The 26,432-nt window shown below is 34.1% G+C and overlaps 1 protein-coding gene across 2 annotated transcripts in view; it reads left to right on the top strand.

Moving 5' to 3' along the window:
- Nucleotides 1–26,432, top strand: part of CFH (complement factor H) — a 94,229-nt gene that overhangs the window by 13,779 nt on the left and 54,018 nt on the right. For both annotated transcript variants that reach the window (XM_003264501.4, XM_003264502.4), the window contains exons 2-9: nucleotides 7,641–7,826; nucleotides 8,533–8,638; nucleotides 10,669–10,745; nucleotides 12,165–12,356; nucleotides 14,300–14,470; nucleotides 20,032–20,205; nucleotides 24,392–24,586; nucleotides 25,033–25,209. In XM_003264501.4, coding sequence (XP_003264549.1) covers nucleotides 7,641–7,826; nucleotides 8,533–8,638; nucleotides 10,669–10,745; nucleotides 12,165–12,356; nucleotides 14,300–14,470; nucleotides 20,032–20,205; nucleotides 24,392–24,586; nucleotides 25,033–25,209 — 1,278 coding nt within the window. The remainder of the gene's footprint in view (nucleotides 1–7,640; nucleotides 7,827–8,532; nucleotides 8,639–10,668; nucleotides 10,746–12,164; nucleotides 12,357–14,299; nucleotides 14,471–20,031; nucleotides 20,206–24,391; nucleotides 24,587–25,032; nucleotides 25,210–26,432) is intronic.

The following is a 26,432-nucleotide window of genomic DNA, read 5'->3' as shown; positions in this document are numbered from 1 at the left end:
CATTTTGATATTTACTCATACTTTTTAATGAATATATTTATAAAATAAATATGATTACAGATAGATGGCACTAAGATAATAGTAAGTTAAAAATGACATATCATCATATATAGCAGATAATTAAAAAATTATAAAAGAATGAAACATATATGTATTTATTTTAAATTTGTTTAAACCTAACTGTTTAATCTACCTGGCATTTGTGTGCATGTGTCTGTGCAAATAAAGTAAGGATTCAAATTTATTCCATTTCATTTCCAGTGGTTTTTATTTTTTATTTATTATTATTATTTTTTTTTGAGACAGAGCTTCACTCTTGTTGCCCAGGCTGGAGTGCAATGGCGCAATCTTGGCTTACTGCAATCTCCGCCTCTCAGGTTCAAGAGATTCTCCTGCCTCAGGCACCCACGTAGCTGGGATTACAGGCATGTGCCACAACAGCTGGCTAATTTTGTATTTTTAGTAGAGACGGAGTTTCAACATGTTTGTCGGGCTGGTCTCAAACTCCTGACCTCAGGTGATCCATCCATCTCAGCCTCCCAAAGTGCTGGGAATAGAGGCGTGAGCCACCACACCCGGCCCCAGCAGATTTTAATTGCAAGGCTGCCAGAGTGAGTTTCAATTTGAGATTGTCCAAGTTTACACAGTACAATAGACTTACTCATTGCCAAGGTTACTTGGCTTCAAGGAAAATACAGAATAAGGATAAAGGCAGTATGCCCAAGAACAGCTTGATGGAGATTTCAGGCACTCAAACTCAGCTTCTGATATCTTAACCACCCCAGGATAATTTTGCTGATGAAGGATGAAAGTTGATGCCAGTATAGGTCACATCCATGCCCGGTAACAACAGAATTGGGTATCCTTAGTTTAAATACTTTAGTTGTCACCTTGAACTCGGAGGGTGATTTATGTGATCATCACTATTACTTGCTGTTTTCTATTTTCTTTAGATTTCATTTAATGTTTTACTAGTTTCTTGAATTAGAAATTTGGATAATTTTTTTCCAACAGTTTTTTATTTCTAATTCATTCGAGTTATATTTGTTCTCTCTAATCACTGCTTCAGCATCAGCCCACAAATTTTAACATATATTTCCATTATTGTTTATTTGAAATCATATTCTAATTTATATTGTATTTTTATTTAACTCATGAGTTATTTATAAGTGTTGCTTGCCGGGCGTGGTGGCTCACGCCTGTAATCTCAGCACTTTGGGAGGCCAAGGTGGGCAGATCACTTTTGGGAAGCCAAGGTCAGGAGATTGAGACCATCCTGGCTAACACGGTGAAACCCTGTCTCTACTGAAAATACAAAAAAAAAAAAACAAAATATCCGGGCATGTTGGCGGGTGCCTGTAGCCCCAGCTATTCAGGAGGCTGAGGCAGGAGAATGGTGTGAACCCAGGAATGGAGATTGCGGTGAGCCGAGATTGGGCCCCTGCACTCCAGCATGGGGAACAGAGCAAGACTGCCTCTCAAAAAAAAAAAAAAAAAAAAAAATGTTGCTTAACTTTAAAAATTTTGTGAATTTTCCACTTATTTTCTGTTAGCAATGTCTAGTGGACAGGGAGTATACTTAGAGTGATTTTAATTTTTTGAAATTGGTAGAGATTTGCTTGGAATGAATATGTATCTTGCAATTGTTGAAGGCAGTGTTTTATTAATATAAAGAACTTAATTTGGTTAATAATCCTGCTCATATCTTGTATAACCTTATTTTTCTATTTCTTTTCTATTGGATATTGGAAACAGTGTGCTTAAATCTCAAACTATGATGGGGGACTGCTTAGTTCTTTTATTTCTGTTATATTTTGAAGATATATTAATATTTTTATGCAAAGAGGCATGCTGGTAAATGTAAAACAACCAATTATTTTTTAAAAGGAAAGGGAATAACTGTGATTTGTAAAATTTGCTGAGTTTCATGGTGTAAATTCTCAGAATATGGTCAATTTCAAGTTACCAACGTGTCATCAGTAGACATTGTATTAGCAAAAGATGTGTATAATTGGCTCTTATGAGTCAGTATGAGCCAGCTCCAGCAAACATTGTTCAGACACATTTTACAGTTATTACATCTTTCTGTTAAAGTAGACTTTTTATTAATATGAAATGAATCTTTTTATCTAGTAATACTTTCTAACTTAAATTATCATTTGCTTGATATTAATACATTAATATCATTCTTACTTTGGTTGATACTTTTCTGGCATATTGGTTTTTATCATTTACTCTCAATTTATATGTACAATTTTATTAAAAGTAATCATCATATATTTGAGTTTTCTTTTATGGTTTTATCCAGTCAGACAATCTTTGTATGTTAAGTGTGGTGATGAATCCATTTACATTTAATGTAATTACTGATACAGTTCAGTTTCAGTCTAGCATATTGCTATTTATTTTTGCCTCATTTTTTCTTTCTTCTTTTCCTGCCTTCTCTTATTTTAATCAAATGGTCTTGACTATCTCACTACATCATGTATACTAGTTATTTTATGTATCTCAATATTATTGGTTTAGTGGCTAACTTAGCAATTACAACAAAACATACTCAAATTATTACAATTTATCCTAAATTAATATTTTTACCACATCAAGACTATGGGGAAAACATTACAACACTTTTATTTTCTTTACCTTTTCCTGACACTTTTGCTATTACTGTTTCATATTATACTCTTGAATTTATTAAAAACACTATTAAACATGGCCTATTGATTTAAACAGTCGAGGCTCTTTTTTATTTGAGTAAAATATACATAGCATAATGTTTATCATGTTTCAATAGCTTTTTTATTTACTCTTCCATTTATTTTCTTCAGTTCTGCTTATTCCTTTTTGTACTTCTTTGCTTATATTTTAGATCAGTTTCCTTCAGCCCAGAGAACTTTTTTAGTATTTTTCTATAGTTGAGTCTGCTCTTGTTGAATTCTTTCTGCTTTTGTTTGCTTAAGAATGTGTTTCTATTCGCTTTCATTTTTGAAGTATATTTTCACCATTTATAGAGTTCTCTGCTGACTTTTAATTTTCAGCACTTTAGTGATGCTAAGACATATATATTCAGACTTCAGTATTTACTTCCACAGACTTGGCTGTTATTTTTAGTATTCTCCTGGAAAAAAAAAATGTTTCCTTTGTCTGTGATATGGTTTGGCTTTGTGTCCCCACCCAAATCTCATCTTAAATTATAATCTCCATAATCATTGCATGTCAAGGGAGGAACTCAGTGGGAGGTGACTGGATCATGGGAGTTGTTTGCCCCATGCTGTTCTCATGATAGTGAGCGAGTTCTTATGAGATTTAATGGTTTAAGCATCTGGCATTTCGCCAACTTGCACTTCTCTCTCCTGCTACCATATGAAGAAGGTCCTCTCCTCTTCTTCACCTTCCACCATGATTGTAAGTTTCCTGAAGCCTCCCCAACCATGTAAAAGTATGAGTCAGTTTAAACTTCTTTTTTTATGAACTACCCAGTCTCAGGTAATTCTTTATAGCAGTGCAAAATGGACTAATATAGTAAATTGGTACCGAGGTAGTAGGGCACTTTTATAAAGATACCTCAAAATGTGGAAGTGACTTTGGAACTGGGTAATGGGCAGAGGTTGGAACAGTTTGAAGGTCTCAAAAGAAGACAGGAAGATGTGAGAAAGCTTGGAACTTCCTAGAGATTTGTTGAATGCTTTAGATCAAAATGCTGGTAGTGATCTGGAATGTGAAGTCCAGGCTGAGGTGGTCTCAGATGGGGACAAGGAACTTACTGGGAGCTGGAGCAAATATCACTCTAACTGTGTTTTAGCAGAGATTGGCAACATTTTGCCCCTTCCCTAGAGATCTGTGGAAGTTTGAACTTTGAGAAAGTTGGTCTGAAGTTGGAACTTATGTTTAAAAGGGAAGCAGAGCATAAAAGTTTGGAAAATTTGCAGCCTGATGATGCAATAGAAATGAAACCCCAGTTTTCTTGGGACAAATGCAAGCCCACTGGAGAAGTCTGTGTAAGGAATGAGGAGCCAAATGTTAATCACCATGACAAGGGAAAAATGTCTCCAGGGAATGCTAGTGATCTTCAAAGCAGCCTCTCCCATCACAGGCCTGGATGCCTAGGAAGGAAAAATGGTTTTGCAGGCCTGGGCCCCACTGCTGTATGCAGTCTCAGGAGTTGGTGGCTTATATCCTAGCTGCTCCAGCTGCAGCCATGTCTAAAAGGGGCCAACATACAGCTTGGACCATTGCTTCAGAGGATGAAAGCCCTAAGCCTTAGCAGCTTCCACATGGTGTTGGTCCTGTGGGTACACAGAATACAAAACCTCCACCTAGAGTCAGAAAATGTATAGAAATGCTTAGATGTCCAGGCAGAGGTGTGTTGCAAGGGAGGAACCCTCATGGAGAACCTCTACTAGGGCAATGAGCAAGGGAAATGTAGGATTGGAGCTCCCACACAGAGGTCCCACTGGGGCACTACCTAATGGAGCTGTGAGAAGAGGGCCACAGATCCTCCAGACCCCAGAATGGTAGATTCACTGACAGGTTGCACCTTGTGCCTGGAAAAGCCACAGAGACTCAATGCCAGCAGTGAAAGCAGCCAGGGCAGGGGCCCATACCTTGCAAAATCATTGGGGCAGGTCTGCCCAAGGCTGTGGGAGCTCACCTCTTGCATCAGTGTGACCTGAATGTGAGACATGGAATCAAAGGGGACTGTTTTGGAACTTTAAGTTTTAATGACTTCCCTATTGGATTTCTGACTTTCATGGAGCCTTTGGTCCCTTTGTTTTAGCCAATTCATCCCATCTGGGATGGGAGAATTTACCCAATGCCTGTATTCCCATTGTATCTTGAAAATGACTAATTTGCTTTTGATTTTACAAGCTCATATGTGGAAGGGACTTGCCTTGTCTCAGATGAGACTTTGGACATGGACTTTTGGGTTAATGCTGTAGTGAGTTAAGACCTTGGGGGACTGTTGGGAAGGCATGATTGTGTTTTGAAATGTGAGGACATGAGATTTTAGAAAGGCAAGGGGCTGAATGATTTGGTTAGGCTCTGTGTCCCCACCCAAATCTCATCTTAAATTGTAATCACCATAATCCCCGTGTGTTGAGGGAGGGACCCAGTGGGAGGTGATTGGATCATGGGGCAGTTTCTCCCATGCTGTTCTCATGATAGTGAGTGAGTTCTCATGAGGTTTGATGGTTTTATAAGCATCTGGCATTTCCCCTGTTTGCACTTCTCTCTCCTGCCACCATGTGAAGAGGTCCTTGCTTCCCCTTCCACCATGATTGTAAGTTTCCTGAGGCCTCCCCAACCATGTGGAATTGTGAGTCAATTATATCTCTTTTATTTATAAATTACCCAGTCTTGAGTATTTCTTCATAGCTGTGCAAAAATGAACTAATACAATCTGCTTTTAAGATTTTGCCTTTATCTTTGGTTTTCAGCAGAGTATCAGTATAGGTTTTCTTGGTATATAGCATGTTGGGGGTTTGTTGAAATTTTGATTTTGTGAGTTGATTTCTATCATCAGTTTTGGAAACCTTTGAGCTATTGTTTCTTCAAATATTGCCTATGTTCATTTTCTTCTCTATTATTAGAATTCCAGTTAAACATGTTTTATAACTTGACTCTACACCACACATTTTTTATTCTCTGTTTTGTTTGTTGTTGTTTATACACTTTTGTCTTTCTATATTTCATTTTGGATATTTTTACATTAAACTTACTCTAAGTTTAATAAGTTTGTATTGTGCTGTGTCCATTTGATTCTTAACACCATCTGACAAGTTGTTATTTCTGACTTTTTGGGCAATTTTAAGATAGCACATGATTTATTATGAGTCAATTTTATTTTGAATATCTTTTTTAAATTTTCATCTATATATTTTCTGTGGTTCCTTTAACATCCCTAAAATACTGTTATAAAGACCTTAACACTAATTCTAACATCTGAATCTGAGTGTCTAGTTCTACTGAATATTTATTTTCTCTTTTTGTTCACAGTTGTTTTGCTTCTTTGTGTATCTTTTAATTTTTATTCAAAATCGTATTTTTAAACAAAAACATGTAATGACCAAAGTTGATATAACTTACTCTCATCAACAAGATTGTTTGCTCTTTCTTGAGCCACTCAAAAATTTAACTCAGAGGGACCTGAGTAACACTCTTAGTTTGAGTCAGTCCCACTTCTGGTTTCTAAAGTCTCAAAGATTAAACCCTCTTGGGTTTTTAAAGTCAAGAATCTGGTTGGTTTCTTCTATCTCAAAAGACTAATACACACACACACACACACACAGATTATATACATATATACATATATACATAAATATAAATATGTATATATATACACTATATATGTGTGTACATATATTAGACTTTTGAGAAAAAGAAGCCAACACATACATATTAAGTATGTGAGCATATGACATATATATATACAATAAAAGCTGTTTATATATATGTTTGCTTTTCTGCTATTTTGACTCTGCTCTTATATATTTATAATCTTAAATGCTCATATATACATGAAACAGCAGAAAAGTGAACATATATATAAAAAGAGCTTTTATTATAGATAAATAATATATATATGTATACAGCTTTTCTGCTGTTTTGACATCTGCTCTTAAATATCACCCAGAGTGACTTTCAAATATGGCATGTTTTGATGAGAATACTAGTTGTGTATTTGAGTCAGATCCATTTTCTTATTGAGACTTTTTTTCTATGAGACAATGGGAAAGTCAGTCTTCCCGTATGAAGCTACCTAGACTCTAGCGAAGCAACCTGAGTTGGCAAAGTTTCAGAATTTTTCATGCTAAATATAGCCTCCTTATGTTTGATTCTTTCTTACCTCATTACCATTCTTCCATTCAGGCTAAATAGAGGCCTGATCTTGAATCCATATCCAGAGCTGACAAACATAACCGGGTAAAAAATGGCCAGAGACCCTATATTTACTTGAAACAGGTCCTTCCTACTTGGGTTTTGTTCCTTTAATCCTCTTTGCTCCCACAACTTACCTTTGAACATATATGTGCACACACAATTTGTTGTTGTTCCAATTTGGAGTAGAAACATTGTTCTTTTCCATCCTATTCTATCTTGTTTGGAGTGCCCGTATAATTCTGTATTAACATCATGCTTCATTTTGTAAATATAATTTTTCTACCTGTAATGCATATTATACATCTATTTGAGATGTATTTAATAACTGGCTTCCCTAATAGAATGGAAATGCTTTGAGAACAGATAATTTGTTTCTTCATTGTTTTTTCTTTATAACTTAGAATAGTGCTCAATAAATATTTCCCAAATTAATGGAAGAATAGTAGAATACTCTCCAGCAATTAAGAGTAATATAACAAAATATATCTATTGCTTTGCAAAGTTTTTTAGGTGTTTTTCCACAGTGAACATTCTTATAAAATTATGTAGATACAAATTTTGTAAGGTGAAATGTATACTTACACTACATGCATGAAATGTATGTTTACTCCATAGATAGGGGTTAGGAGAGAGAGAGAGAGAGAGAAATTTAGATAGACCTGTAACTGTCTAGGCATTTTTAAAAGCAACAATAACCTAAATATACTGTACATTTAAATAGATACTTTATGCACTTATTTTGTTTTTATTGTTTGTAGATTGCAATGAACTTCCTCCAAGAAAAAATACAGAAATTCTGACAGGTTCCTGGTCTGACCAAACATATCCAGAAGGCACTCAGGCTACCTATAAATGCCGCCCTGGATATATATCTCATGGAAATATAATAATGGTATGCAGGAAGGGAGAATGGGTTGCTCTTAATCCATTAAAGAAATGTCAGAGTAAGTACTTAATACATTTGTGAAATTTATGAAAACTTTTAGGTGTAAAAATACTTAAGATTTAATATTGTAGCAATTACGGCTGAATTATATCACTATTGCCAGTCAAATACAAAATAATACATCATCTTTTTTTTTTTTTTTTTTTTTTTGAGATGGAGTCTGGCTCTGTCACCTAGGCTGCAGTGCAGTGGCGCAATTTTGAGATGGAGTCTCCCTCTATCGCCTGGCTGGAGTTCAGTGGCGCTATCTCGGCTCACTGCAACCTCTGCCTCCCTGGTTCAAGCAATTCTCCTGCCTCAACTTCCTGAGTAGCTGGGACTATAGGCACGTGCCACCACGCCCGGCTAATTTTTGTATTTTTAGTAGAGATGGGGTTTCACCATGCTGGACAGGCTGGTCTCGAACTCCTGGCCTCGTGATCCACCCACCTCGGCCTCCCAAGGTGCTGGGATTACAGGCGTGAGCCACCATGCCCAGCCAATAGATCATCATTTTCAAAAAGGAGTGGTCATCCTCCAAAATTAAAAAAGCAAGCATATAGTTTAAGTTCAATTATGAAATAATAGCTTTGCTATATTTAATTTTCCATATATTCAATCTGTCTTCCTATATAATATCAAATATTCTTGTTCCCCCACTCCTACATAAAATATATTCCTTGTTATTATATACTAATTCATAACCTTTTTTTTTTTTGTTTTAGAAAGGCCCTGTGGACATCCTGGAGATACTCCCTTTGGTTCTTTTAGCCTCACAGGAGGAAATGTGTTTGAATATGGTGTAAAAGCTGTGTATACATGTAATGAGGGGTATGTAGTCCACACGAAAAGAGGTTTATAATTAAGATAGTAAATAGGAACTGTACTACTTTATATATTTTTAAGGTTATTATATTTTTCTATGAGCATTTAAAAAAGTAATGCACAAGTACCTGAAAATTTAACTATGATGGAAATAATTAAATCTGGATACCATATTATCTCCTTAACATTGAAAAATTTAAATGAAGTATAACTTATCTGATAGAGTATAATTATAGGAGAGTGGGAAAACAGTATGCACATATATAAGTATTCACCCAACAAGTCCTCACGACATTCTATTTTGTGCAGAGTATCATGGGAGTTCAATGTGTCAGGAACAATAGGAATTGTAAACAATTTATATTGTATGGAAACTGTTTTGACAGGTTTTATAAAATGTAAGGAAAGCAAGACTTGCACTTGCTTATAAGTTTTACTTACAACTAATGTTACTTAATGTCCCAGGTCTGCAAATTATTCTTACCACATGGACTAAAAATACTACTCTTTCAGAATCATTGACTCTGTTCCTTCTAACCAACTACTGGGTTTTCATTGCCAAAATCATCACTGTATAGCCTCAGTGTTATTTTATCCCTCTTATTCTCTGCTAGATCAAAAATTATTTTGAAGAAAAATTTATATATGGGAAAACCAGGATTAGATCACTATAATTGTATACTTCATAAATATAAATGTAACTAAATATTACAAATGGAATAACATTATTCTTTCTTCATTTTTTTCTTAATTTGAGCAATAAAATATGATAGTTTAAAGCTTAGTCACTGGAGTAAGCCTGCCTTTCAAAACTCTACCACTTAACATTTATGGGTATTTTAAAAAATATCCCTTCGCTACCATTTCCTCTCCTACAAAACAGACACATTTTATGTGCATCATGGATTGGCAGGAAAAATAAATAAGACACACATCTGCAGCCCTTAGAAGAGACCTTAAGGTATTGTAGATACCAAATAAGTATAATTTCTTATGAATTTATTCTCTCCTTAGTCACTACCTGAGGGAGGTTTTTCAAATACATTTTTAGCCCTTCAATCATTACTGCTGATCTTATCACACATAACCAAATAGGTTATAATATCCTGGGGCTGAATTTTTTAATTTGCTACCTTCCTCACCTCTGAAATATTTCTTTTATCACAGGCTTGTGTCCTCTCTTTAAGTTCAGCACTTGACTTGGCTAAGGAGATAAAAATGTGTAGATCTGAAGCCTCTAGCAATGATTGCACATTTTGCACATGTCCCAGGGATCTCATATTCAAATAGAGCATTTTTAGATTCAAAGGGCAGGCTTGATGGGTTACTAAAATTACTTAAGTTCAACATTAGATGGATTGGATAAGCAGATTTGACTCACTGGGTATTCTCAGGAAAAAATCTCTAGGATAGAGATGGAGAGATGGAGGCAAGTGCTGAAAGTAAATCACACACTAACAACTTTTGGCTGGCACTGTCTTTATTATGTAGAAAGCCTAAGGTGTTCAGAAAATATCAGAATCGTGGAGGACAGAAATATGATCTAAGACTGGAGGAGAGGGGAACATAAGGTTAGTTGTTGGTTACTAGGATATTTTTAGCTTTTGTTTTGGTGATAGTTCATGGAGCTTACTACATTATTGAATTTAGCTAATTAGATAATTCAATGAAAAATAAGAATACTTTGTATGAAACAATAATGAGTTTGTCATGAACAAAGGATTATGATTATTTTCAGTCCATGCACCAAGAAGGAGAGAAAGATAAAGGAAGAGAGAGGTTAAGAGATTTTTCATCTATGAAAATTAGAGGAAGAAGATTAATGTTCTAGAGAACATTAAGAAATCTAAGACAGAAAGAGAGTGAAGGAGGAAGAGAAGGAGGAAGGAAAAACAAACAAGAAACAAGAAACAAGAAAATGCATATGCTGTTCATTTTCCTTAATATGGAGTTTCTGGACACTCAAAATGGCATTGAGTCTAAAACTGCGTATAAACACACATTATCTCAACGTTCTGTTATTTTTGGGTTTTCAGGTATCAATTGCTAGGTGAGATTAATTACCGTGAATGTGACACAGCTGGATGGACCAATGATATTCCTATATGTGAAGGTAGACATAAAATGTATTTACAAGTATATTGAAATAAATATCGAAGATTTTAAAAAATGTCTTACATTAAAATATCTTAAAGTCTCTATTAAATATTTTTTATTTATTTATTTTTTGCTTCTCATACAACGTAGAGTGGGAATCTAGCCTTTTTATTACTACATTCTTGGTGTTTCAAAAGCCAAATATGAATGCAGCATGATCTGATCTAATAATTGAAGTATTAGACATTAAGGAATCTAAAACTCATTTTTATTTCCTTTTGGATTCTAATGACTAGACATGCATATAAGCATCATTAGCTAAATAAAGACCAGAATTTTGCCTTTATTAATGAAGAAGAACTCGCCCAGTAGCCACCCAAATGCAGGGATCTATGGTAGCAGCTGAAGTGGAGAACCCTATTGAGACCTCCCACCAAGGGAGGTTGCCTGTGGACTTACCTTTACTGAAAAGACGAATAAACTAAGGGCGAGCTCTGTTATTTCTTACTGGTCTGTAAAGCAAACAGTGAAAATGAGAAAATGTAGATTCTGTTTTCATGTTTTGAGCTAATAATCCAAATCTCTAGTCATTATGGAAATAAAAGAAATCAATCAGAGTAGTATTTCCTAATTCCACAGTGAGTAGCAAGTGGAGAGAGATACAGAAGAAATGTGATAATCATTCAAAAACTCTGTCAACTACAGAAAAGAATGGAAGGTTTTTTCATCTATGAAAATTAGAGGAAGAAGATTAATGGTCTAGGGAACATCTGCATTGAAATCACCTAGGATGCTTGTTAAAAACTAAAATCTTTGGTTACTAAAAAATGACCTACTGAATCAGTATCTTTGGGGTGAGCAAGCAGGAAGATAGCCCTAAAATTTTTATTTTAACAAGCATCCTGAGTCATTCTATAGTACAATAAAGTCTGACCACAACCTTAGAGAAATTGGAAAATATTAAGTAGAATCAAAAGAAGTACTCAAATTATTTTAAACACTGAGGTCGAAGAGGATGGAAAATTAAGGATGATTTCTCTGTTGAAGTTAATGTCATAAAGTTTGCTTTTACATCTTTTAGGAATGCGGTGTTATATTATTCTAGGGCATAAATGAAAATGTTGTATTTAATTATCTCAAGCTTTATATTTCTTAATTATTTAAAAATACTTGTTTGTTACTACAAAAATACAAGCTAGTATTGAAAGTAGTAATTTTCATTGTCCACTCCCATAGAAAAGAATCATGAATAAACATTCCATTTGCTTGTTTCTTAGAAGCATGTATCTTTAGCAAACAGGTATATCAAATGCTTCTAAAAATAATATAAGTAATTTCCTCCAATCTTATCCTGAGGACGATTTTATACATACACATATTTTTCACAATAAACTTTTAAAATTCCATTAGAAAACATTATATTTATTTTCTTCAGTTGTGAAGTGTTTACCAGTGACAGCACCAGAGAACGGAAAAATTGTCAGTGGTGCAATGGAACCAGATCGGGAATACCATTTTGGACAAGCAGTACAGTTTGCATGTAACTCAGGCTACAAGATTGAAGGAGATAAAGAAATGCATTGTTCAGATGATGGTTTTTGGAGTAAAGAGAAACCAAAGTGTGTGGGTAAGATACACTTACTGTTTTAGTATTTTTAGCTTTGTAAATGTAAATATACATTTAAAACACCGTTCATTATAAGGAATATCAGCAATATTAACAATAGCTAATGTTTACTGAGCACTTACTATCTGCCTGTAATTGAGCTAAGTTCTTTGCATGCATCATTTCATTTTAACTTTCAAAAAACTCCACGATTTATTTACTCATCACTTTTATTTTATAATTGAAGAGACTGGTGCAAAGAAGTTAAATCACATGCCCTGGATTATCATGTCATAAAGAGTCAAGTTAGGATTTAAATGTAGATTATCTGATGCCAGAGTCCATGCTTTAACCATAACTCCATTGTAGTTGCCTCTTAGGCTGAAAGAGAATGCTAAGCATTTCTGCTGCAAGCTGTAAGACATCTGTAACACACATTTGTTTTTAATTTTGAAAGCCAAAGATTCATTATGTATTTCCAGAGATACATTAGAATGACATTCGTTTTTGAATAACACTTCTAGGAAGCAGACGTGTTTTATATTTGTACTGCAAGTTTACTATAAATGTTGCTAAATTGAACAGAATCCACTAAATAAATTGTTGCCTCTTAAAAAAAGTTTTATAGTAAACTGTAAGCCAGGATTTTTTTAGTCATAATACTGCCAACCTGTGCATCATGACCAATCAAAGATTTTGGTTTCTGTGATAAACGTCGTGGTTGATTTGTTTAGTAGTACCATAGTTCAAGTTCATTTTACCAATAATTGTTTGGCAGAAGTTTCTGTCATATTTGTATTTTAATATTATCTAAAATCTCGAAATTATTTTTACTTTTAAAGTCTGTTCTATCTTATAGTTAGATACAGAGAAAAGAATTTCTCTTCTTAAGAATTCTTTATGACAATAGTTCTTTATGTTAAATCTAATATTTTTATTCAGCATAGCAAATATTATGTACTTTAGAAGTACATGGATGGAATTTACATCCTTACAACTAGATTCCTGTGGTTAGTGAAACCTTCCTGGAATAGCTGATGCCTATGATTAAGTCTTAAAGAAAAAAATGAGATTTTGTAGATGAAAATGAGAGCAAAAGCATACCAGAGTTCATGGAAAGAGAAGTGGAAGGGCAGTGAGGCTTTAAGCAGCATGAAGCACCACTGATCCTTGTCCATTGTTCCTAGGCACCTTAGTCTAGGATGCAAGTAGGGAATGAGTCAGTTGTAAATAGAAGGTGGGCCAATACAGAGTGCTGAGGTGCTGCATGCACCATGCTGAAGAACACATCTTTTATTCAGATTGATTTGGGAATCAATGAAGGATTTCAAGTGGAGTTACGATGTGTCTACCTGAGAGGTCATCAAGCTATACAGAAGGAAAATGGATTAGAAAGTGGGAGAACAGAGTTTGGGAAACTACTTATGATTGGCACAATCTCAGATAAAAATGTTTGAGAGAAGTGGGTATAAAAGATGATGGCCTTTTTTTTTTTTTCTGAGGAAATCTTGGCTAAATGGTGATGACACAAAAACAGGTCAGTTACTTTTCTGAGATGTAATGACAATGAGTTAAATCAATGTCTTTGACAAAGAGTCCTGTCTTATCAATAACTTATCAATAACTAGAAGATGTGTTGTTTTTTTCAGGTCATTCAGTGAAAACATCACAATAAAACTATATTTATGATCAATTTTATTTATATACTTGATGAATGTTACTGGTCACTATTTATTTCAAGAAGGCTAATTTATCCTGAAACTAAATAAAATTAGAAGCATAATTTTAATCAGAATTTTAACTTTCTTCAGATAAATCATTTATTAAGCAGTCAAGTCAAACAGAACTTTTGTTTGGTTGACTGATTTACCTGATGGAAACATTTCTGTTTTCATATAATTATGTCCTGGTCACAGTCCTTTAATTTGCAATAAACATTTTGGAATTTAATCCCTTTTATTTAGAAATTTCATGCAAATCCCCAGATGTTATAAATGGATCTCCTATATCTCAGAAGATTATTTATAAGGAGAATGAACGATTTCAATATAAATGTAACAGCGGTTATGAATACAGTGAAAGGGGAGATGCTGTATGCACTGAATCTGGATGGCACCCGTTGCCTTCATGTGAAGGTAATGTTACCTTTATTTTCTGGATCTTTATAAATTTATCACATATTTTAATTAATTGTTTTAATAAAGCCACTTATTTTAATCAAAAGTAGAGTGCTAATTTATGTAAATAAACTATTATAAAAACATATAGAATTTTCTGTGTTCAAGGTTCATTTTGAGTACACTTAGTACGATACACTCACTCTGAAAACAGACACAAACAGAGCCAGAAAAGTTCAGTAGCTTATTAAGTCATTGGTCTGTCATCAAAAACCATGTCTGGATCAGAGTGAGGACTATAATAGACTTCCTAATTCTCAGTAACATACAATTCTCAAACAAGTAGATTGCTCCACTAATGCCCAGCATTTATTTAAATTATATTAATATTTTAAAATACTTTAAAAGTAACTTGTATTAATACCAGGTGAGGAAACTCTCAACTGATAATGGAATTAAGTTGAAGGAAATGAATATTTTTGTTAACAACAGGCCCAGTATGAATCAACAGTGATGATGGTGCTGGAAAATTACCAAAAAAAAAAAAAAAAAAAAAAACACATAAGTTCCATTATGGAGGGATGTTACACAGAGCCAAAGAGTTCATCTCAACTGTGCTCTTTGCCCACCAAAAAATATATCTGGAATAGAGTGTTCTACTTAACCTACTTCATTTTAAAAGAGAAAGTTTCAAACTATCATGGCCAGGAAGAGAGAATATAGACAGTTGCTGACTTTTAAGAAATTATGCCATAAGACGTATAGTAAGAAGCTACAGCTATAGTGTGGTGATAACTGTTTTGAGATATTTTCAAACATTTATAAAATGAGTGAGTTTGCTTTTGATGAGGACTGCTGCAATTAGTGAAACAAGGAACAGTGTTACCACATATGGTCCAGAAATCTAGAAGGGTGATACTGCCATACTGTGAGAGAAAGAAGAGTGGAACTCTTAAGAGCCCTCTGAACTTTAAATCCCGTGATTCATAAATATATATTTAAACCGTGCTTTAGTAATCCTCTTTTACAAAAAGAATAGTTAATTTTGGGTTAATTTTATACACTAAAAAAATTTTGGTTTGAGCCACAAATGTCTCCTTGGAAAACATATCTTTCTTCACAATTGCGTGATCTCTACTTTTAGGCACTGTTAAGAAAATATTTTAGAAAGAAATTAATGAATACGAGACAGTAATAACCCACATCAGATCCATGTTTGGCTAATGGTGTGTGGGGTCCAACTATTTGTCTTCATGACATTCATAGTTCCTAAGCAAAGGAAGTGCATGCACAAGTCCTTTGGCATTAACTTCTACCTGAAGTATATTACTTCCAGAGCCCCTCTCAAATCTATAAGAATTTATCCATCCAGTAATCAAAATGTAACTTATAAACCACTTATTTTACATCAGGGCCTTGCTGTGTATTGAAGATGAACGTTACAATAAACCATCATTCCAGCTTTTGATGAATTCAAAATAAGACTCTGGGAATTTAGTTTTATTTCAACATGTGACTCTGTAGCATTACTACCTCACTGTAGTCATCTGATTTTTTCGTCTCTTTTACTTCTTCACTTTGCTACCTACTTAAAACTCTTCCTTAGCACATATTTGTTTTCACAATGAGAGATCCATCTGTTTTTTCCCAAAAGTATTACTGCATTTCTATTCTTGCTTCTCTTGAACACTGATTGATTCACTCACACACACACACACACCCCCCAAAGACTCTACATTTATAAAACATTTTTCTTTTATAATTTTTTTCCATTTCTTAGTCACAAGTACAGGTAAAACCTGAATATTCAAGACTATGCTTGAGGGTCCTGCTTTCTTTAGGAAAAGAGATACCAAGAGAAGGCACTGGGATTGGGTACTCCTTTTCAGAAGACAGTTCACTAATAATCAATATAAATAAAGGAGGATTCATTCCAAATTAGTTAAGCATACACTCTCTCTTACCACGTTTTATTTTATTGACATATACTTTATGCTGATTAGGTATAGAGAAGTCTTTCTTAATAAAAGAATTCCACTCTTTGTATGCCAACTAATATAGCATAAACACGACTATTTCCTTGGTACAAAGCAAGGATCTACTTGCTGATATAAGATGAATTCAAAATCTATACACATCATTTTCTCTGAAATCAGGTAACTTCCAAACTCTCTTTGTTGTTTCTAAATCTATAAGAAGTTTGGAATTAAATAATAAGATAATATTAAAGTAAAATAATCTATTTAAATTTTAAATACTTAAATTTTCTTCAATCTGGTCTATGGCACATACATGTCAGAGGACTGATTTGAAGGTGAATTGTCAAAACTTTGGTCTCTGTGTCCAATAGGGACAATCTGTAACAGAAAGTTATTTACAGAAACAATCAAAGATACCAAGAACTGCTAAATGAAAGCTATCTTTGATCCAAATCTATCTCTTCCCTGTACAGATTGGATTTTCTATTGGTTCAAAGCATAGAGTGCTACCCTTGAATTAGTATTCTAACTTCAAATGACTAATGGTTGTTTCCAATAGTAGGAAAATATGGATAGTCTCAAGTATTATTTTGGATAAAGGTACAGGTTCAGGCAATGTTTTAATAACATGATTTATTTTAAAAACGATTATGAGTGTAAGAAATTAAGGTTTATCACAGGATTTATATCTACTGCTTGAGCATAATCACTGGAAGTCCTTCTATTCTTAATTAACAAAATTGTTCTGTATTATTTTATTGATTTCTTAGTTAAACTCGGTTTTTGCATCTCATAGCTTTTGACTTCAAAAATTGGTATTAAATTGAGCTATATCATAAGGAAAAATAATTGAAGATACATAAACTGAACTTTAATGGGTATATGAAAATATGACACAGAAGAATGAAGTGACAGAGAAAAAAAGAAAAAAGGAATACATTTAAGACTCGTTTGAAGTTAGTGTCAACATCAGACACTGAAGACATATTTTTACATAAAATAGCAAAATTTTAAAATAGTAAAACCTTAAAACTTGTATATTAAGTCACATACATATTGTTTCTCATATAATTATTGCTAATCTAAATATATTGTCCTGTTAGCTATAGAGATATATTAAAGCTTATTCTGTCAGAATGAAGTATAAACTTAGGAGCTGAATGGACACAGTGGAAGTATGGTATTGAGAAGAGGAAATATATAATGAATAATTAAAACTTTATAAAATTTTATGTTTGACTAAATATACAACTTATGAGAAAGGAATGGTGGTAGTATAGAGAAGAAGTAGAAAAATGGCAGGAGAGGAGATGTGACAAGTAGGCAGGGCCTAAAATTTAAGTAAAGTAGAAGAGGAGAAGCAAAAAATATAAAGTAAAGGAAAATAATAAAATATAAAAGAAAAGCATCACTTAGACAAAGACAAGGAGAAGCAGGAGAACATAAATATATAAGGTAATGGAGAACACCAAAAAGTATGTAATCAACAGAGTCAAATATTACAGAGTTTTATCTGTTCAATAAATAATTAAGAAATCCGTAATATGTACCAGTGACTGGAATATGTGAAATGCAAAGCATTTCTGAATTAGGACATTGGAGTTCATTGGTAGCTTTTATCAGAGCAATGGCAACAAAATAGAGGTGTCAGAAACTAGGTAGTAGTGAGTTGAAGAATAAATGTGAGAGGGGAAAGTGGAGACAGCAATTATAAAATGGTATTTTAAGAATTTGGGTTTTGAAGGGGAGGAGAAATGTAGTACATTAGCTAAACTTGAACAAAGGGTTGAGAGAAGGGACTTAAAATTGGAAAAGCTTCCATATCAATTTAAGAGTGTGGTTGATAAGGTAAGAAAGAGGGAAGGAATAAACAATGGTTTAAAATACAGGGGAAAATGAAAGAATTAAAGCTAACCTGAATTTGAAAGCAACACCTTACCATTGAAGACTAAACTAAAGACTTAAATCAGTATAGATACAGATAATGTTGAGGAGTGCTGGAAAGAAGTATAGGAAACTCAGTACTGGTGGTCTCAATTGTTTTGTGTGAATGGAGACATTATCTGTTGATGAAGAGGCAATTGTTTCAGGTGGCTTGAGAAAAGTGAGGAGACTATGGATCATTTACTATGGGAAATCAAATAGTAAACAAATTGGGGATATATAAATGGATTTCAAGCAATGCTGAGTGTTCGCCACAGCTTTTTAGTCCAAAATAAAATATGACTCCAATATAAGTGGTCATATAGCTTTTCTACAATACTTAAAATGCATAGTATTTTATTTTAAAAGGAATATTGCAAATGGATCCAATATTGAGATATAGCAGAGTTAATGGAAAGGAATGAGAAGGTGCTTTATAGATTAGGATACACTGGGCCAAAGGATGGCAAACTATAGGCTGCAGGTAAAATACAACTTGCCCCCTTTGTGTAAACAAAGTTTTATTGAAACACAGCCATGTTCATTTGTTTATGTATTTTTTTCACTACTTTTGTACTATAATGGCAGAGTTGAGTTGTTGCAGCAGAGACCTTTTATCTGGCCCTTTACGGAAAAGGTTTTCCAAACCCTCTGCTATTTTATCCTACTATAGTAAGAAAAATGTAATGCAATATCTCAATGTTTAAGATATTAAGACTAAAGTTTATTTTCATTCATGTTCACTTTCAATGTAGATTAGAAGGGACTTTACTCATGGTATTAATTGTAAGAATCAAGTGACAGAAACATCATTTTTTTCTTGTCCTTCTTTAATCACGGTATCTTTGGGAAAGAGAACATAAAAATTCACACAATGGCTTTTAAAACTTCTCTCTAAAGTGAAAGATATTACTTCCACTTTTATTATAGTCTCCAACTCAATCACATGGCCACAGTTACTTCAAAGAGGAAGGTTTGTGCAGTCCTATCAATTGTCCAGAAGAAAGAAACCCTGAATATTTGTAAACAATCCTATGAGAACCACAGAAACCAAAGAATAGAAGGAAAGCGAAAGCAAGAATTGAAGTTATATGTGATGAGAACATTGCCAGTTATGGATAATCATGAAGTAAGGGATGACTTTGGAGAAGAAGGGATTAAGAGCCCGGGAGGCACAAATATGTCAGATGAGAATATAGTGAAGGGAAAAATAAGTGATATATCAGAAAGGATACTATGATATGTTCATTTTAATGCCATTTTATATTATGCTAAGGACAAATAAATAACACCTACTTTTTTTTTTTTTTTTTTTTTTGAGATGGAGTCTCGCTGTGTCGCCCAGGCTGGAGTGCAGTGGCGCAATCTCGGCTCACTGCAAGCTCCGCCTCCCGGGTTCACGCCATTCTCCTGCCTCAGCCTCTCCGAGTAGCTGGGACTACAGGTGCCCGCCACCACGGACGGCTAATTTTTTTGTGTTTTTAGTAGAGACGGCGTTTCACCGTGGTCTCGATCTCCTGACCTCGTGATCCGCCCGCCTCGGCCTCCCAAAGTGCTGGGATTACAAGCGTGAGCCACTGCGCCCGGCCAATAACACCTACTTTTAAATGTTTATATAAATGATGAATTTTAATGATACTTATTTCTGCATTATCCACACATCCTTTTTCTTTTCAGAAAAAACATGTAATGCTCCTTATATTCCAAATGGTGTCTACTCACCTTTAAGGATTAAACACAGAACTGGAGATGAAATCAGGTACCAGTGTATAAATGGTTTTTATCCTGCAACCCGGGGAAATACAGCAAAATGCACAAGTACTGGCTGGATACCTGCTCCAAGATGTACCTGTAAGTTCCATTCATATCTTGACCCATTTCTTAATTCTGAAATTTCTTTTAAACACATAAAAAATGGGGACTCAATAAAACCAAATATTTGTCTTATTGTGTATACAAAGTAAGGCTGGTGGAAGCATTCTTTAGTTTTCAAAGTTGCTGTAACTCATTTTCTTTGCTACTCAAAATTAAACGTGTATGTGTGTTTATGAATGTATGTTTCCCTAATTAATAAATTCTTCCAATATCTGAATTAAAACACTAGATAAAAATAATGTCATCTAACACATACTATATTAGTTATTTATTGCATTGTAACAAAATACCCTGAAAACATATTTACTTAAAACAACTAACCTTTATTATCTTACAGTTTCTATCGGTCAGTAATCTCAAAATGGCTTATATAAGTAGTTGTGAATCAGACTGTCTTCTTGTGTTGCAATCAGGATCATGGCCCAGGCTACAGTGATCAGAAGGCTTGACTGGGCAGGAGCATCTGCTTCTAACATTGCTGGCACAAATGGCTGTTGTCAGGATGCCTCAGGTCCTCACCACATAGGCCTTCCCATGAGTTGATAAATGGCAGCTTTCTCCAGCACTACTAATCTGAGAATAGAGGAAGCCACAATACCATGTATTAGTCCATTCTCACATTACTAGAAAGAACTACCTGAGACTGGATAATTTATGAAGAAAAGAGGTTAAATTGACTCACAGTTCCATAGCCTGTACAGGAAGCATGGCTGGGAGGCCTTAGGAAACTTACAATCATGGTGGGAGGTGAAGGGGAGGCAAGCACATCTTACCATTGCAGAGCAGGAGAGAGAGAGAGCAAAGAGGAAAGTGCTACACACTTTTAAACAACCAGGTCTCATGAGAACTCACTCACTATCATGAAAACAGCAGAGGGGAGATCCACCTCTATGATCCAATTACCTCCCTCAACATTGGGAATTACAATTCAACATCAGATATGTGTGGGGACACAGAGCCAAACCATATCAATTATCTACTCACACACTGTTAACTTCAGCTGTATCTATTCTTTCGAAGTGAGACACTTAAGTCCAGCATATATCCAGGGGGAGAGAAATAAGGCACCACTATTTGGAGGGAGGAGTGTTGAAGGACTCCAAGTCTTAGTCATTTCCTAGTGTTGGAGGTAATTTCCTAAAATCATCACATGTAGCAAAATACCACTCAAGTCAACAGAGTATTTTATTTCTGGGATGCTCCTTTACCCCTTTTTAATATTTTTTTCTATCTCTATGATCAAATTTCTTTTCTATCTAGAAGTACTTAGACAAGATGTACTACACTTAAACTATATATTCCATGGAAGAAAAATATGATACAAGTGATTGATCAATGACTTCAACTTTAATTCCCAGCATAATTCCAGTCCCTAAGAGAGGAAGCTATTATCAGTATGAAACAGATTTCAATGTGCATAAGAATTATAAGTAAAATATTTAATGATTTTATGGTTGGCTTATGACAAGGAAGTTCAGCCCAAATGTATCTAAACCGACTGAGACCCAACTATATTTGGATTTCAATTATTAATGTTTAGCAATGAACCCTCTGGAGTTCTCATGGACAAGATAGAGAAGTTGATCAGTTATATTGTTTATCAGTTTTTAATTTCATTAAATAACCATATCTAATTATCAGATGCAGGACTTTATTCTCAGGCCTGCTTCATTACTCACTTGTGTCACTGAACAGTTTAATGATTTAGGGGAAGTGCAGTACAAATTCACAATTGGAATGATACAGAGGATGACAATAATGAATCTGCATTAGGGCAGATTCAGCATTCAAAGAGAATCTTATGTGCTAAGCTGAATCTAATAAGATGAAATTTAACAACGTTGACTCTAAGATCCTGGACTTGGGTCAAATAAATTATAGTATGAATATATTAGCAGCAGTTATAAAAATTAGTGAATATTTTTATCAATTTTAAGATCCGTTTGAGCCAATTTTATGATGGAAGCACCATAAATGCTGTGAAACCAAAATCTACATTTGTAGAAGTGTAACAAGTAGAATGAAGCTATTTGAAGTCCTTCTATTCTCAGCGCTGATGAGACCCTATGTGGGTACTAATATTTGCTTCAAGGAATCGATTTGTAAAAGGGATAAAAACAGATGTAAATGTGACTAAATTGGAGAATAGCTAAATAGTTCAAGCCTGTGGTAATGATATATGTTTTTAATTATGCCTCCTTTTTATTCCTTTTGGAAAGAAATCTCAGTGGACAATTTTATTTTATGACATTCTGGTAAATACCATAATAAGATGGATACTCATACTTGTTTTGAAATCAACCACAAGCTTTCAAATCTCTACTCTACCATTTAATGTGAAATTCAATTGAGATCTTTAAGACACAGCTCCTGCAAATCCAAGACTCAAGCTTTCCCAGTGCAGAATTATTGTTAAATAATACGTCTCAACAAATCATGAAGAAATTTGTAAAATCCAGTGGTAAACAGAAAATATTCCAAATCTTTAAAAAGTAGTGGGGAAAAATGTAGAATGTTACTTAAAAGAAATAAGACTAAGTAAATGTTTTAATTTTAACACTGGGAACTTCAGATAAACAGGGAAAAAAATCTATCAATTATAAGATACATGGATTGTAGGCCAAGAAACTATACTGAAAGAAGTATCAGTCACTAGTCTTTGTTAGAGAAAGACATTTAAGATATACAATTATTCAGTTTATAATCCATGTAATAAATGTAGAAACTACATGAAAATTTCTCTAATCAAATACCAAAGAAAATAAATCACTGAATTTAAGAAAGATGGAGATGAAAAAGAATATTTATATGTGTGTGTATGTGTATGTGTGTATTGAAATTCTTTTTAACCTGTTGCATAATGTTTATTGAAATAGAAACATATTTCATGGAAAACATTAATACCATTTTGTTATTGAAAGTACTAGATAATCTATAAATAATCCCATGAAAAGAGCAAATTTTCTGAAAAATATATAAACATGTTAATATAATAAACAAGATAGCACTCAAATGTATTTGTCAAAATTAATATATAATAACTCAGTAAAATGTAATTATATTGTACCTTACTTAAATATGTTTTATGACATTAAAATTATTTTGTTCTCCCATTAAAATTAGGCATAAACAAAAAAAGTTAATCAAAATCTTAACTATTTGGATATGAAGAAAAATTTCTAGTCCGTTTCTCTGGTTAAATACAGACTGGAGAACTTGGCTCAATGAATTGTTTGAGGCACGAATTAACTATGTTATTTTTCTGTGTGGTATCATCAAAGAAAAATTTTTGTGTTTCTCTATATTTTTACACTGTCTGCAATAAATAGGAAAGAGCCTAATTTATTTATTTACTTATTTATATTTTTCAAGATGGAGTCTCGCTCTGTAACCCATGCTGGAGTGCAGTGACACAATCTGGATTCACTGCAACCTCTGCCTCCTGGGTTCAAGTGATTCTCCTGCCTCTGCCTTCTAAGTAGCTGGAATTACAGGGGCGCACCTCCAGGCCTGGCTAATTTTTTTTTTGTATTTTTAGTAGAGACGGGGTTTCACCATGTTGGCCCAGCTGGTCTCGAACTCCTTACCTCAAGTGATCTGCCTGTCTCAGCCTTCCAAAGTGCTGGGATTACAGGCGTGAGCCACTGCGCCCAGTTCATGAATTCAATCTAAAACAAATAAAAACCTTAAATCCCTCAAAATACTACCTCCTTACATTGAGTTGTTCTGAGAAGAAAATGCAGGGCTCTTATTTACTGATGAGAATAGAAAGAAAAAAAAAAGAAAGAAAGAAATACATGAGCTAAGCGGTAAAATTGGCATATTTCTCAACCAAAAAGTTTATTTAATTAGCCAGGGATAGGGTGTGTTTATTTCAGGGGAAAACATTAAATAGGTCTGTACATTTTTGTTTCTGGAGAGCCTTCATACAAATTTATGCATCATGTGATCCACAAGACATAATTTCATCTTCATTAACAAAGACCTTCTTGTCACATATCTCAGTCATCTGAGTTCTATCATTTGTTTTGACCTAGAAACCCTAATGGAATGTGCAATTATACTAAGAAGAGAATATAATTCAGTGATAAAATTTATCTCTAATATGATTGTGTATTACAGTAATAAATCTTTATACTTTTTTTAAAATTTTTATTGCAAGTGAAACCTTGTGATTATCCAAACATTAAACATGGAGGTCTATATTATGAGAGTTTGCGTAGACCATACTTTCCAGTAGCTGTAGGAAAATATTACGCCTATCACTGTGATGAATCTTTTGAGACTCCTTCAGGAAGTTACTGGGATAACATTCATTGCACACAAGATGGATGGTCGCCAGCAGTACCATGTCTCAGTAAGTAAACCTCTGAACTGCTATATATGTATAAAACTTTCAAAGATCGAAGAGAGGAGAGCACATAAGTGATTACACTTGTCTTATGTAACAGAAATAGGGCCAAGAAAAGAGTTGTTCAAGCAAAGTGACCAAAATAGATCTTTTCTATTATGAGGATTTCTTCTTGAAAATCACAGGAGAAATAAATATAGGGAATTTATGAGAATATCTATATAATTTATACATCTTTTAATTATAAAAACTAAAGATAAGTAATATTGAATATTAATATTTCTTTTTGTACAAACCTTTGTTAGTAACTTTAGTTCATCTTCAGTTATACATTATTTTTGGATGTTTATGCAATCTTATTTAAATATTATAAGAATAATTGTAATATACTATTTTGAGCAAATTTATGTTTCTCATTTACTTTATTTATTTATCATTGTTATGGTCCTTAGGAAAATGTTATTTTCCTTATTTGGAAAATGCATATAATCAAAATCATGGAAGAAAGTTTGTACAGGGTAACTCTGTAGAAGTTGACTGCCATCCTGGCTACAGTCTTCCAAAAGCGCAGACCACAGTTACATGTATGGAGAATGGCTGGTCTCTTACTCCCAGATGCATCCGTGTCAGTAAGTACACTACTCTGAGATCCTAGCATGTTCATATCTTTGTAAGTAACATAGATGACATTCTAAGTCTCATCTATATTAATTGTGGCAAAATGTTTATGTCACCTTGTTTTGCCAAAAGACCTATTTAGTTTTTGGTTTTTCAATTGTGTATAAATGAATATACAAATTTCTTGATAAGTACATAGTAAAATAAATTCTCCTATCAATAGGCATTAATCAAGAATACAGTAAAAGAATTTGAACACAATACTTGTTGGTTAAATGAAGTCATATTGAAGCGGCATCATTGTCTGGGTAAATACCTGAGGTTCGTTATCTCACACCAAGAAGATTAAGGACATGGACACACACAAGGAGTGAGTTTAGGAGCACAGGTTTAATAGGCAAAAGAAAGAGAAAGGAGAACAGCTTCCTCTCTTCTGAGAGAGAGCGGCACCTGAAAGTGAATCCCTGCCCCTGGTGGAGTGCACTGGATTTTATAAACAGTCTTGAGGAAGCAGTGTCTGATTTACATAGGGCCCAAAGATTGGTTAAACCAGGTGTTACATTTACATAATATGCCAGGAAGCTGGCCGCCCCACCCTAATCTTATTAATCAAATGGGATCTTTGCCTGGCCAGCGCCATGTTGCCTTCTCCTTACTGTACATGTGGCTGGCAAAGAGAAGGAAAGATGCAGCTGCCATATGGAACATGCCTAGTCCCAGGTAGCCTTTTCCTATAGGCACAACTGCTGGCATTCACCTTGCAAGCTTCCAGCTTGCTTGTCTATGTTTGCAGTTCGATTTTACAGACTCCTCTTGTTAGAAAAGAAAATGATTTGGGGGCTGCCTTTCATTAAAAGGAAAAACCTTATCAAGGACTGCTGTACCCTCATTATCTGCCTAAACAATTTTTTCTCAACTCCTATATCAATATTAATATGTACATTGGAATCAATCATTTGACTCCAAATAATTATACAATTATAGTTTAAAATAGAAAGTAAATACGATGATACCCAATAATTCATATATTCAAGCAGTGATATGACATTTTTACAGTAAAGCTATTTGACTTTTTCTAGTATATGTAAGTACAAATGGGTATTCTGGGATCTTGTGCATATTCTACTCTAGAAGGTTTCCTACAGTATTTATTCCAACATACATTTATATCAACAGTTCCTTCTTTTTTTACGTGTTAATGATGAGTGATGTCACATTTTAATGTTTACAAATT

The sequence above is a fragment of the Nomascus leucogenys genome, chromosome 9, assembly GCF_006542625.1.
Source record: "Nomascus leucogenys isolate Asia chromosome 9, Asia_NLE_v1, whole genome shotgun sequence".
Lineage (NCBI taxonomy): Eukaryota > Metazoa > Chordata > Mammalia > Primates > Hylobatidae > Nomascus > Nomascus leucogenys.
This window is presented reverse-complemented; position numbering and strand designations above follow the sequence as displayed.